The following is a 14,716-nucleotide window of genomic DNA, read 5'->3' as shown; positions in this document are numbered from 1 at the left end:
CCTTCTTCCTACCAACCCTCAATGAAATTCTCAGAACCATTTCAGTAAAACGCAATTTTTTTTTTTTAAAAGGACTCCACCTATGATCATCTGAGGCTATGTCTACACTTGGAGCTGGGGCTGTGATATCCAGCTCTCACTGAGCTAGCATGCAAACAGTAATAGTGTAGCCACAGTAGCAACGGCAGCACAGGCTAGTCGCCCCAATCACATACCCATGGGGTCCAGGCAGGTCTGTACTTGGCACAGCTAACCCATGCCACCACTGCCCAGGCTACTTCACTATTTTTAGCATGCTACCTCAATGAGAGCTAGTGCAAATATGTCTACTCAAGCTGGGAATGACACCCCTAGCTCCCAGGGCAGACATAGCCTAAATACAGAAATAGTTTTCCTTCCCCATTCACCTTTTTCAGGTCCTCCACTGCAGTGTAAAAATCAATGCATTCACCATGCTGTAACATCATCTCTAATGTAACTAAGGCTAAGATTTTGTCATGCATATTTTTAGTAAAAGTCACAGACAGGTCACAAGCAATAAAGAAAAATTCATGGAAGTCTATGACCTATTCATGACTTTTACTAAAATATGTAAAATGGGGAGCTCCCGGGGCACCCCCTTCCACCCGCTGTGGCTGGGAGCTCAGAGTCCCCAGCCATCATGGGCGGTGGGGGGATCCTGCAGCTCCCAGGCGCTGCGGCTCAAGTCAAGGAGGTCTCTGGAAGTGTCAGATTCCGTGACAAAAATCACAGCCCTAAACATAACTGTATCAGAACTAAAAGATCACTGTAACAGAACTATTCAATATTTAAGAATTGTATTATATCCAAATTTGTATGAAATAACTTTTGAAAAGGCATTGATACTCAAACTTCTGAAAGGAATACTTCCCAATGACAAGTTTCAAACAGGACCTTCAGAGATTAACAGAACATTGTGAGAAGAAGAATGCTTACTTATAATCACTACTAGATGCAACATGTTGAGCATTTATCTTAGAAATCTGCCAAATGAAAAACATTGGCCTTTATTTTGTTAATCTGTGGTTTATACCTATATCTTGGAAACAGTCCTCTATGACACCGAGAAGGATAAAATAAGAAAGTCCCAATGGAAAACAATCTCGCCGTGGCTCAGCAAGCCAGTCCTCTTTTGGATGCAGTTATCTATGCTCCAGAATCTAGAGGCTTGTCTATTATAGAAAAGTTACATGAGGTTTAACTAAATTAACGTTAAAGCTTGTATTGGTGAATTACCGAATTAAACTAAACCAATTTAAGCAAGGGTTAAACTGGTTTTCATAGATTTAAGAACCACTGTAATCATCTAGTCCCACCTCCTGCAGACCTTAGGACTTCCATGAATTAATTTCAGTTTGAAGTAGAAAAACATCCAAACCTGATTAAAAGTGGTCAGTGATGGACTTGACCCAACCCTTTGTTAAGTTGTTCCAATGATTAATTAGCCTCGCTGTCAAAAAAAATTTTTTGGCCTTATTTCCAGGTGAATTTCAACTTTCAGCCACTGGATCTTATCTTCTTATTTACTAGATTGAAGAGCACCCTATTATGAGATTTCTGTTCTAGGTACTTATAAATTGATCAAGTCATCCCTTAACCTTCTCCTTGAAAAACTGATTGAGTACTCCCTTGATCTCTCCCATGCTTTCCAATCCTTTAGTCCAGCAGCTCTTAGACTGTAGGTCGGGACCCCAAAGTGGGTCACGACCCTGTTTTAACTGGGGTCACCAGGGCTGGTGTTAGACTTGCCGGGGCCCAGGGCCAAGCCAAAGCCCGAGCCCCACCTCCCAGGGCCTAAGCCGAAGCCCGAGGGCTTCAGACCTTGGTGGCAAGGCTGAGGGTTACAGGCCTCCCGTGTGGGGCTGAAGCCCTTGGGCTTCAGCTTTGGCTTCCCCCCACCCAGGGCGGTGGGGCTCGGGCTTTGACCTGCCCTCCTGAGGTGGTGTAGTAACTTTTGTTGTCAGAAGGGGGTCGCAGTGCAATGAAGTTTGAGAATCCCTGCTAATCATTCTCCTGGCTTTTCTCTGAACCCTCTCCAATTTTTCAGCATCCTTCTTGAAGTGTATACAGGACAGCACGGGACACAGTGTTCCAGCAGCAGTAACACCACTGCCAAATAGCAAGGTAAATATCACTTCCTTACTCCCAGTCATTATTCCCATTTATAGGTCCAAGGGTTGCCTTAGCTCTTTTCATCAAAGCATCGCACTGTGAGCTCCTACTCAGTTTATTATTTACTGTGAAAACCAAGCCTTTCTCAGTCACTGCTTGGCAGGACAGAGTCCCTCACCCTGTAAATATAGTCTATATTCTTTGCTCCTAAATATATAACCTTACATTTGTCCAAATTAAAATGTATATCGACTGCCCAGTTTACCAAGCAATCCAGATTGCTCTGTATTAGTGACCCATCTTCTTCGTTATTTACCATCCCCAGTCTTCAGATCATCTACAAACTATATCAGCAATGATTTTGTTTTCTTCCAATGCCGCACTAGAAACACGACTGCTCAATGACTCCCCATTTACAACATTTTGAGACCTGTCAGTTAACCATTTCTTAAATCAATTTAATTTGCCATGTTAATTTTGTATCATTCTAGTTTCTTAAAATGTAGTGGGGTACCAAATGAAATGTTTACAGAAGTCTAAATACTTCAACACTTATCTTTATCATCCAAGTTTGTAAACACAAAAAAAATAATATCTAGTTAGTTTGACACTTATTTTCCATGAATCCATGTTTACTGGTATTACATTACCCTCTTAATTATTTATTAAAAAAAGAGTCCTGCATCACCCATTACATTATTTTGGCCATTAGAAGTGCATTTGGCATTTACACTGGTTTAACTAGATCAATTTTATATCTCTTAAGTTAAAAAAGTGTGCAACTTTTGTAATGTAGACCAAACCTAAATTTCCATCTAAAATAATGGAATCTCCATTAATATTGCAAGATAATCAGGGATTACCTCATCTGCACTCAATCCCTTGAATGAAGTCTTCTAGAGGAGAGCCTCCTCTTGGGAGACTGAGGCAACAAAATATACAGATAAATAGTAAGGAATCTGAAAGCAGCTCAAAGTGTGGGAGTAACATACAGGACCCTTAAGCGTACAAGCCAGACAACCTGTACCAAATTAAGGGAGGCAACTGTTCCAGGTATAAATGCCCACACAGAACCAAATTCAGAATTGAGCACTTTATTCTGGGAAACCAATTTTAAAAAGGCACCCAAATGAGCCAATCAAGGTGATTTAGTAACTGTTTTCCTTCTAGTTTCAAAGGTAAATTACAAAGTAAAAAAGAGCAACACAAAGCTTCTTTAGAGATTAACGGAGGCAAATTAGCAGACTGAATATATTTACTCTCACAAAAGCCATGTCTCAGGGTGTAAAACAACACTCTGTAAAACAAAAAACTATGCACTGATAGGGACGACTCCCCCTAAAACAGAGAAGACACTTGGTTGGACACAATTGAGAGATGATGAAGGCCAAGATATATACCTCCTGAATCCAGACTTCAAAAGATCCAAGTATTGAATCATGACTTAAGCGCACTACAGCACACAACAATACTAAAATCCCAAAACTATCCTAACTTAACTATACACAAAAGTGTTAGAGAAAAAGCTAGAAATCTGATTTAAAAAACTTTAAAAAGAAGGACTTCTGCAACTACTGATCACAGAAAAAGAACTGATGGAAGTGCAAGTGCTTTATATAGAACTTCGACCCTGAAAGTTTGGGGCCACAAGAGGTCATGTCCAGGAATTAGTTATTTCTCAACTAAGTGCTTTCACATTTGAAAAAGTATACATTCCCATAGAGGGCTACATAAGATGCAAAAATTGAAGTTTTAAATTCACACAGATTATTCAAGTTAGAGGAAATTTTAAAATGTTTTGAATATTTTCCCCACGTTCATTTAAAACACTTGATATTTTTCATTTCAAATTTCTCCAAAAGAAAGACAGACATGCTTGAGTTAAAAACATGAAGGACTTCACCCTCCAAATGAAACTGAAAAAACAGAGACTAAAACCAAGGGTTTAGAATGGAAAAGTATCTTGATTAAGCTGTGTTATCACGGGAAAAACAACCTTGGTTCAACTATTGAAACTATAATTAAGAGTAGCAGCTTTTTTATAATACAGGTACATGACATAACTCACTACATCTTTTTTTTCCCATTTAAATGTATAATATCGTTATCAAGTGTTTAGCTAATTGTGTGATCTTTAGACCCAAGTCCTCATCAAATTTACACAATAACATTCCTAAACATGTTTATATAACCAGCTTCTTCCCTACCTGTATTCTCAGGAAAAACAGGTTCTATGCCAACCCCACAGTCAGAAGGTGCAGCTATCTGGACAGGATCTCTGAGGTAGATTCCACGGTTGTTTCCAACAGTAACAGTAAAACCTATTTTACTTGTGAATGATGAATTTTGAATGAGGTAGTCATAGGCTTTATCAACCTATTGAGAAAAGACAGTGTTCCAATATACCCATTTAACCCTACAGTAGTCACAATAGAAAATACCCAACTTCTAGATGAAGTTTTTAGAAAGCATAGCCACTAATGGTAGGGCAACAAAAGGATCTAGTATTTGAATCACAATGGTTATACCTTATCTCCTATGCCAGCAGACATTGCGAGTACTGCAGTGCTCTAAAACAGCCTACAGTGGCTATGCACAACATTGCAAGAAGGAACTGCATTCAATATGCCTTGATAAGGTGTCCTTGCTGGAGGTAGGGCATCTTTGGGCATATTACATAGAATTCACTTTCTCCAATGAGGAAAAAATGATCTAAAGACGTGGGGCAAAATTTCAAAAAAGTACCATTTTCAAAATGGACTTAGTTTCAGTAATTTCCAGTAAGATTTAGGAGCCTAAATATAACCATTAGGATTCACATGCTGATCCCCTGTGTTGCACTACCATTAGTCCCTATGCTTTGTGAAACACCATATGCTATGCTTCGGAACCCAAGTCTTACTGAAAGCCAATGACGCAGGGATTATTGAAAATTTTACCTGTAATTAGTTTTCAGATAGGCAGTATAGTAAATATAGATGGTGTTATAGACACCGTGTTCACAATTGTCTTAGTATATTTCAAATTTTTTTTATTTTGTGTTTTAATTTGCCATTTAAAAAAAATATTGGTGAATTGGGCTCCAGCGAAACTCCTTGCTAGGAAAAACAAACAAAAGAAATAAACACCACCAAAGCGAAGAACTAGGAAGCAGCAGATTCAGCATAAACCCACAAGCTAACTTTTAGGATGAAACAAGTGGTATTTTCATTCAATGCTTTTGTTATCATATCTAATGAAGTCATTCTACTTAAATACACAAAGTAATCTAAGTATATAATCTGTTCACTGTAAGAACTTTTTTAGAGCCAGTTTCCTATTTGTGTGGATTACTGCACAGCAAAGAGAAAAGCGATTCAGAAAGAAAAAAAAGTGTGATTATAATTGTGTAGCACTTGCAACTACTTAACTTTTTTCCTCCCCAAGTGACCAGATTTCAAGTTGACAATATCCCTTTAAAGTTGATAATTTGTATAATTTTTGCATCTATGCTGTTAAGTACCTGGATAATACCATGTCCTTGTGCAAACACTTCTATATTTTCAGCCTTCGCTGCAGTATTTTCTAAAGCTCTTCTGACAGAATGAACAGTATAATGAACATCATTAGCTTTGAGTCCTGAAATTAAAGTGTTATTGATAAAATATTAAAGAACATGAAGATTCAACACTATTAACTCTTATTAAATGTAAGAAACATAGGTTGCTTCAGTAATATTACTGGATTTCAATTTACAAAATTGTGCAAGAATGAAAAGACAAAAATTTATCTCTAACAAAGAGACACAATATTCATTACCTGATAGTACTAAAGCAATGCCTCCACATGCATTAGGTGAAGACATAGATGTGCCATTCATGAGCTGTGTTCCTCGTAAAGTCCAGTTAGGAACAGAAGCAATAGCTCCTCCTGGCGCACTGATACTCACTCCAAGGGCTCCATCGGTACTAAAAAGTTTTGATACAATTATTGAAATCCAAATCTCTGTTTATACAACCATTTCACATTAAAGCTATCATACTATTATATTTAATAAGTATTTCAGTGTTCATCTGCCAACGCTACTGTACATGGACTACCAAATTTGAAAACGATTTTGATATTAAACAATTCTTTTTAAAAGCATTTTCATACTATTCAGTCATGACTTGACTATAAAAACTTCACTTAGGAGAAAATAAATATTAAACTCCTATAACACTGAATATTTTTAGAACTGGTAGAACAGATTATTTTTACTTATCACAGGCTCCAGTTTGTCAAATGAACAAATTTCCTAACCAAAAGTTAGGCATCCAATATTGTATTTCAAGTCATTTTAGATGCCTAATCTGTTAGGTACTCAAGTATAAACGTCAAGCACATGACAAATGTACATCCCCTAATTTTTTCCTACAAAAATAATAGCAGCAAGTGAGAGCAAAAGGGGATGCAAAAGTAAGAGCTTTAATTTCACTTTAAAGGTCACTTCCACACTTTAAAGTTTAAAGGCAATGCCCTGAACTGAGGCACAGCACAGAGGCCTATCGCGGCTTTAAGATGGTTCTGGGATGTTTCAGGGACTGGAAAGGCCCCTGGCACAATCCAGACAGACTCTGGGGCCTTTCTTAAGGCCTTGTCTACGCTTCAAAATTAAGTTGACCTAAGCACAGCCACCAAGGGTATGTCTTCACTACCCGCCGCATCGGCGGGCAGCGATCGATCCAGTGGGGATCAATTTATCACATCTAATCTAGACACGATAAATCTACCCCTGAGCTCTCTACTGTCAACTCCTGTACTCTAGTGCCACGAGAGGAGCAGGCAGAGTCAACAGGGAGAGCGGCAGCAGTTGACTCACTGCAGTGGAGACACCACAGTAAGTCAATCTAAGTATGTCGACTTCAGCTACATTATTCACGTAGTTGAAGTTGCATAACTTAGATTGATCCCCCCAGTGTAGACCAGGGCCAAGTAATTACCACTTCTGTCAGTGGTGCGTGTCCTGACCAGGAACTCTTCCACCAACTTAAATGTGAGAGATATCGTAGGATGGGGTGTGACAGCCAACAGGCAACGTAAATCACAGTGTCTACCCTAACTACATCAACTTAAGCACTACACCTCTCGCAGAAGTGGAATTATTAGGTTGATATAGTGGGCAACTTACATCAGCAGAAGCAATGTTGTAGTGTAGACACTTACAGAGTTAGGTCAACGCAAGCCGCCTTATGTTGACGTAACTATAGCGTATACCATGCCTAAGTAACTGCTGCCTCACCTCTATGCTGCTCTATGGACTGGTGGCAGCTCTGCCTGGAATCTCTACAACACTTCATGCTGCAACACCATCCTGGAATGCCCATCCTGTGGGCCTTGCCATAGGATCCTTGGGAGACAGCCTTATAGCAATCTTCTTCCCACAATGCCTGTGCAATCTCCAACCTGGGGTTTTTAGGGCCCCTTTGTGCTGTTCTTTTTTGAACTCTATTGTAGTCTTGGCCTTCACAGCATCCTCTCGTAAAGAGTTCCACAGGTTGACTGTGCATTGTGTGAAGAAATATTTCCTTTTGTTTGTTTTAAACCTGCTGCCTATTACTTTCATTTGGTGAACCCTGGTTCTTGTGTTATGAGAAGGGGTAAATAACACTTCCTTATTTACTTTCTCCACACCAGTCATGATTTTATAGACCTCAGTCATTTCCCCCCTTAGTTGTCCTTTTCCAAGCTGAAAAGTCCCAGTCTCATTAATCTCTCCTCATACAGAAGCCGTTCCATACCCCTAATCATTTTTGTTGCCCTTTTCTGAACCTTTCTGAATTCCAATATATCTTTTTTGAGATGGGGCAACCACATCTGCATGCAGTATTCAAGATGTGGGCATACCATGGATTTATATAGAGGCAATATGATATTATCTGTCTCATTATCTATCCCTTTCTTAATGATTCCCAGCATTGTTTGCTTTTTTGACTGCCGCTGCACACTGAGTGGATGTTGTCAGAGAACTCTCCACAATGACTCCAAGATCTCTTTCTTGAGTGGTAACAGCTAATTTAGACCCCATTGATTTTATATGTAAGAAACTATATAAGTGAAGACCAAGCTAACTGAACTTTAGGTCCCTACGGTCTTCTTTGCACTCTGGCTTCCTCAAACCTAGAGTACAATGAAGGGGACACTTTGTATTCCCCAGGCCAGCAATTGGAAAGATTTTTGCCAACTCCTCCCACCCCCGTGGCCACTTAGAAGCAGAGACTCCGGACATAAAATGGACCATTGTTCAACTTAAGTCTTCTTGGAGGTCTTCCAGACAAACGAATCAGGTTTACATTTTTTGGGAATCCTCCTGGACCTTGAGGTTCAATTGCAAATAAAAATATGCCCATACGGCTCCTTTATGACAAAAGTGTTACCTAAAAAAAGTTTTCCTGACCTTTTTAAAAACAATGTATGTAAAACGTTATTTCTGGATTTTTTTCTTTTTTGCCCTCATTTGGCAAAGATGTCTGACGCATTTAAATAGCAATGGCACATGAAACTGAAATCTGAGTTGCAGTTCTCATTGCCCCCAAATAAGAGGAAAAGGATTACAAATTCTTAATCTAAACCTCCACATTTTCCCTCTTCAATTGTAAGCTTGCTGCAGAAATCTGAATCGTATGAGATTCAATATGTCTAATCATTTAGCCAAGCAAAAGAAGTGGAGGTCTGATATTTTTGCTCTTTGCAAGAACACACAATTTCTTTAGATCTTTGAGGCCATATTTATATATCATAAAAGGCAAACTATTTTTGCTTTCCAATTCACCTTTAATGGCCCATGCAAAATCCTCAAACAGGGTCTGCATGTTGAGCGACGTGATCTGTACCGAGACGAACTAAGCGTCAATTTGAATTGTAGATCCCTTTTGCTCACTCTCCAAACAGCACTCGCAGTTACTGGAAAGCTGCAACTACACACAAACTAACAAACAGAAGCCTGACATAAACTCCAGAAAAGGCCAGACAGAATCTTCCTCACAGTAGTGTTTGTTAGCTTCAACAGCTTTTAGTAGTATTAACATTTTTCTTTGAGGGAGCAACAGATGACAACTACAGATAGCTACAGAGCAAACTTTCACTAACCACAAGAACAAAGGAATCAATAAAGGAGAGCAATGGTACTCTAACATTTCCCTGAGGTATACTGCGAATGCTTTGTGGAAAAGCAATTTGAAGTGCTGCAACATCCTAAGCATTAAGAGCCACAGGAGGTTTGATTTCTAAGAAAGGGTGTCCGTCCTAAAAGCTTCTCACTGGAAAATTACACTTATCTGCTACTGTCTTCTGACAAGCTTGGATTCTACAGTTAAAATCAGCCATGCAGCCTGTGAACTTGTGGATTATACATAACCTACCTAGGGCCTCTGGAAGACCAAGTATACTGGTTCGCTGGTAGTTTCTCTCTCAAAGAATATTCAGCAACCATCATATCAGGTGATACATATGCACCAACACCTATTAAAAAATATTAGTATTCTCAACTTTAGAACGATGCAAGATCTTAAAAACAACCTTGTCTGTAGCCTACAGCATACACAAAAATAACTTTAAATAAGCAGTACGTATATTTTAACTATTTTAATGTGGAAAACAATTACATTTTTTAGAAACATTGTAAGCTTCAGCTAGCATAAAGTTTGACAGATATTGAGAAAAGTTAAGTTTTTCTTCAGTAAAGTTTTGTACTTTAGAGAGTAAATTTGAAGGCCAAGCAGGCATTGTATATAGTAGCAACTATGATATGTTCTGTGCCTATTTCAGTCTCTACCCTTTGTCATTATAAATACACACACACACACACACACACAGCAGAACCCCATTTATCTGACCCACCCTTAACCAGCTCTCTGCATTTACCAAAACGACCAGGACTCCAGGGCCAAAAGTGGGCGACCTCTCCTGCGGCCAATAGATGGCACTGCAGCATCACCTTTTCACATTCACTGGTTTATCTGATCTGGCCCCTGTCCCAATTAGACCGGATAAACAGGGTTCTACCATGTATTATATATATATATATATATATATTTAAAAACACATTTATTCAAGTGCAATAGTACACATTCATGTTCCAAGTTCTTAATTGTCTCAGATGACAAATTCCAATGGTCTTGGAAAACAGAATCTTGACAAGACAAACACGGGCAAAGCAAAGCCTGTAAGGTTTCAGAAGTCACATGCTTGTAGTAAAATGAGACATGAGAACAAGTGGTACGGAAACAATTTACAACGTCCGTCACAGCATAGCTATATACGTTGTGAGAACAGGTTTCCCCAAAAGAATTATTTTAGGTTAAGTATATTGCATTGACGACCTTCCAGCCAAAGTATAATTGTCTGGGCCTAGCTAATAGTTTTCCTCACTTTAAGCAAGCAACCCTAAATTCATCTCGTTGGAATTTGCTCTCCTGCCCATGTCTGTCCTATAGCCAACCCTTTAAAAAAAAAGATTTCCCCGGAATACCAAGATTTACGTCAGGATTTAGTCACACTGATGTATACAATTTCTGTTACTATTAATGGGATAAACAAAGTTATTTTCACCTGAAGATTTCAAAATACTCAAAAAAAATCCATGAGGTAAGGGCTTGTCTTCACTGGAACAGCGTGAGTTACTACACTTGAGCTACTCCATTTGACCTAGTCTTAAGTTAGCCTATCTTGACTAAGAGCAGGCACAATGCGAAACACTTGAGCAACAGAGCTGTAGTGCCATAGTGTAAATAGTTCCCACATCGGTGGAAGGGACTTTTCCATCAATGTTGTACAGCCATCTCTCTGAAAAGCAGTAGACAGGTTGAATGCATAATTCTGCCACTGACCTACCTGTGTCTACACCAAGGGTTAGACTGAACTAGTTACGGCACCCAGGATGTGAAATTTTTCATGGCTCTGAGCAACGTAGCTAAATCAATCCAATGTTTAGGAATATATCCGACCTTAGTCTACATTACAAAGTTTTGCCGGCACAGATATATCAGTTATATCCCCAGTGCAGACATAACTATGCTGACAGAAGAGTGCTTTTGTCAGATTAGCTAATGTCATTCAGACAGATGGTGTAGCTAAACCAGCACAACTCCATGTGTCAGCTTATGCTGCATCGCCACAAGGGGGTTCTGCTGGCATATGCTGTGTAGTGTACACAGAGAAGCCCTAGCTTATGGAAGCAGCACTCAAGCTTCAACCCATATCAATGATGAGCCAACCAGCTTGATTTTAAAGGACCATTAAACCTGAGCTAGAGATTTGTGTAGATGAATGGAAGTTTAGTTGCAGCAACACCTGAGTTATACCTCAAGCTAACTCTGCAGCAAAGACAAGCCAAAAAAAGTTATTCCCATTATGCCGAAGGGCCAACTAAACCTCTCTATGTTCTCTCAAGGTGAGAGTGAGTCACGTGCAGAGCTCTGAACAGAACCCACAAGTTCAACTCCAGACTCCTGCTCCAATGATTCGACATACTAACTTGTCTTTTTAAAAAAAAAAACAAAAACAAAACATGTTTAGTGATAATGATAACATTAATGATCTTAAAATGTGTTGTTCTTTTTAGAATGATGTTTTCAGTATTTTCATTGACTACTAGTTTATCAGATGTATCACAGCCAACAGGAAGAACAAGTTTTGATTCCAAGAATAGCTTTTGACAGATGTTACATTGTAGTTGGATGGATTTTTTTTTCAGGAATATCTCTGGACAAATGCCAAATTTTAGATCCAAGTTACAAAACTGGGATTCATTAGGAAAAAAAAGAGGCAGCATATCAGGGTATCTGACCTAACATTAGAAACAGTGTGTTTTTCCCCAGTCAAAATGTATCTTCTGAGTCTAAGATACTTTGAAAGAGATAAATCGGGATCAAACTTAGCTGTATCTAGAAAATACATTTTGCTAATTGCCAGATGATCAATGACGTGAGTGAATGAGTCTTTTTTAAAATAGAGACAATTACACTTATGAAGCATTTTAAGGACTAGTTTGACTATTTGTAAGGCTTGCCTTCTACAAGTTTATTAAAAATAAAAAATCAAGACAAATTGCCTGGCAGCCTCATGTATTCTTCTGCACAGTCAGCAGCCAGGTATTATTAGTAGCAAATATTGTCCAATTCCACCCAAAGGAGGAGGAAGAGGCTGTTTTTTGTTTACAGTACAAATTTACTACACATTCAGACTAGACAGCAGGCTTCTGAACATTAACAAAAAACAAATCTCAGTTGCCACACATGTACATAAAGAAATACACCAAGAATGTAGCTCCATTTAAGACAGTTGCCGCTGGGGACATAAAAAAGATTTTACAATCCTGAAAAATCTTAATTTGTTTGCTTTGATAAATACAAGATATTTATCAAAAAGATAAAAGTTCTTATCTCAATCACTTAATGTAAGTATATAGCTTAAAAGATCAACTATTTTGATATTTTCTAAACTGTATGGATTTCTCTCTTTTTTTTTTTTTTTTAAAAAGAGAGCTACTTACCTATTACACTAGATGTAGTTCCACCTGGGCATCCCACGGTAGAAAGGCAAGGACCATTATTCCCTGCACTTGAAACATAGATTACGTTGTGTTTCCATACGGCTTCATTAATTACTTCACAAATTCTCCTAAAATAAATACAGAAAACATATCATTTAAGCAACAAAATATTTTCTCTCCTTTTCAGTATCCAGGATGCAATTCAGGCAATGTTGAAATCAACTGCAAAGCTCCCACTAACTGATGGGGCCAGGATTTCATACCCTACACCTTTGTTTTTGACCATAGTTGAGTAATGTTCAGCCTACTTGCCAGACCTGAAAGGGTGGTCACGGAGTAGAGTACGGGAGTGACCCCTGAACAATGTTAAAAGGAAATTAATTATTTAGAAAGATTAAATTCTATTCTTGAGGAAAGATTCTGTAGCAATCCACACATTGTAAAGGGATTATTACTATAATTTTTTTTCCCCCAGAAAGAGTATTGCAATATACTACAAAATACTGACAATTTCAGTAGGCTCACTTAAATCCACAGACCAAGTTCAGCAATTTGAGATGTAGTGCAGCAGTTTAATATCAATGCATTATTAGTGTCTAGATTATTTACTCCTGTTGACAGTGCCACTACACAAATGCAAAAATTTTTAACACCAGTATTCTTCAGTATTAAACCTGGTTATGGTAAACCTCGTGTACTCACCCAGAATTTGGCCAGTGTGTTGCTTCTCCATAGCTGTAGTTGACAAGATCACACTTGTATTTCATTGCTTCTATCATCTGTTAAAGTTAAAAAAGTTTACCACTAAAAATCTTACAGATGGCAAACAACACCATTTATATAAATCAGGGATCGGCAACCTTTGGCATGCGGCCCACCATGGTAAGCCCCTGGCAGGATGGGCCAGTTTGTTTACCTGCCACGTCCACAGCTTTTGCTGATCGCAGGCTCCCACTGGCCGCAGTTCGCCGCTCCAGGCCAATGGGGGCTGCGAGAAGTGGCAGCCAGCACATACGTTGGCCCACGCTGCTTCCCGCAGCCCCCATTGGCCTGGAGCAGCGAACCGCAGCCAGTGGGAGCCTGCGATCGGCAGAAGTTGCGGACGCGGCAGGTAAACAAACTGGCCCGTCCTGCCAGGAGCTTACCATGGTGGGCCACGTGCCAAAGGTTGCCAACCCCTGATATAAATGAAACCATTATAAGCCTATTTATAACACTGATGAATGAATGTTAAGATTCTGATGAATATTCATGTTTTTGTTAAAAGGCAGATTTGTTTCATTTCCAGCTTCTCTCAACTACAAATATTTTTCCCTTGTAGCCAATAAATGTTGCACAAAGTCCAAGCTTTGCATAGTTGAACTCTCGTAAGTTATATAGTTAAGAAAATGTGGGAATCATTAGTGTTAGGCCACTGTATGTTGGTAATCAATAGTGCCCAGTCTTCTTTTGCTGTGCAATCCAATCAAAAGCCAATGCAGTGGCCCTTCATTCCAGTGTATCTTCATGTTGCGCATATGGAGGTAGTTCTACAGATCGCTCATGTAATTGTGTATTTTTTTAATTCCTTTTTGGATGGAAAAAGTTTACATCCACCTTTTTTTCTACAGATATCTAATATCTAATTAGAGTTCCGTGAGAGGGCCTGTGCCTTTGTTGCTGAAATGGAATAATGTCCAATTCTCTCTGAACAGTAGTTGTGAAAGTAAGTCCTCTAATTCTTAATGAGATTGTTGGATGCATCTCATTTCTCTCCTGGGTTTGTTTTGTTGTCTAGCGTACCAGTAAGTCCATATATCAATGCTATATATGAAGCAAAGAATGTTAAAATAATACACACTTGTCCCATATGTTAGAATCTTCTTCTCCAGTTTTTCACGGAACCAGACTGAAAAAAATAGTATGCACTTCACACAACACAAAATATATATTGCGTATTAAAAAAAGAATTTGTCTTATGAGAAGCTTGTAAAATATCCTCTCCTTTCACTAAAAAGAGTCTGGCACCTCAAGACCTGTAAAATACTTCAATGCCATTAACAGTCTGCTAAAAGCGATGGCCTACACAGGATG

The 14,716-nt window shown here is 38.8% G+C and overlaps 1 protein-coding gene across 3 annotated transcripts in view; it reads right to left on the bottom strand.

The window, feature by feature from the left end:
- TPP2 (tripeptidyl peptidase 2) overlaps positions 1-14,716 on the bottom strand; it is a 75,502-nt gene that overhangs the window by 42,270 nt on the left and 18,516 nt on the right. For all 3 annotated transcript variants that reach the window (XM_084638708.1, XM_084638706.1, XM_084638707.1), the window contains exons 8-13: positions 13,346-13,422; positions 12,644-12,771; positions 9,513-9,612; positions 5,932-6,080; positions 5,636-5,751; positions 4,341-4,509 (exon numbers count right to left, since the gene is read on the bottom strand). In XM_084638708.1, coding sequence (XP_084494834.1) covers positions 4,341-4,509; positions 5,636-5,751; positions 5,932-6,080; positions 9,513-9,612; positions 12,644-12,771; positions 13,346-13,422 — 739 coding nt within the window. The remainder of the gene's footprint in view (positions 1-4,340; positions 4,510-5,635; positions 5,752-5,931; positions 6,081-9,512; positions 9,613-12,643; positions 12,772-13,345; positions 13,423-14,716) is intronic.

This window comes from Lepidochelys olivacea (assembly GCF_965140295.1).
Source record: "Lepidochelys olivacea isolate rLepOli2 genome assembly, chromosome: 1".
Lineage (NCBI taxonomy): Eukaryota > Metazoa > Chordata > Testudines > Cheloniidae > Lepidochelys > Lepidochelys olivacea.
Note: the sequence above shows the minus strand (reverse complement) of the source record. Positions and strands in the feature narration are given on the sequence as shown.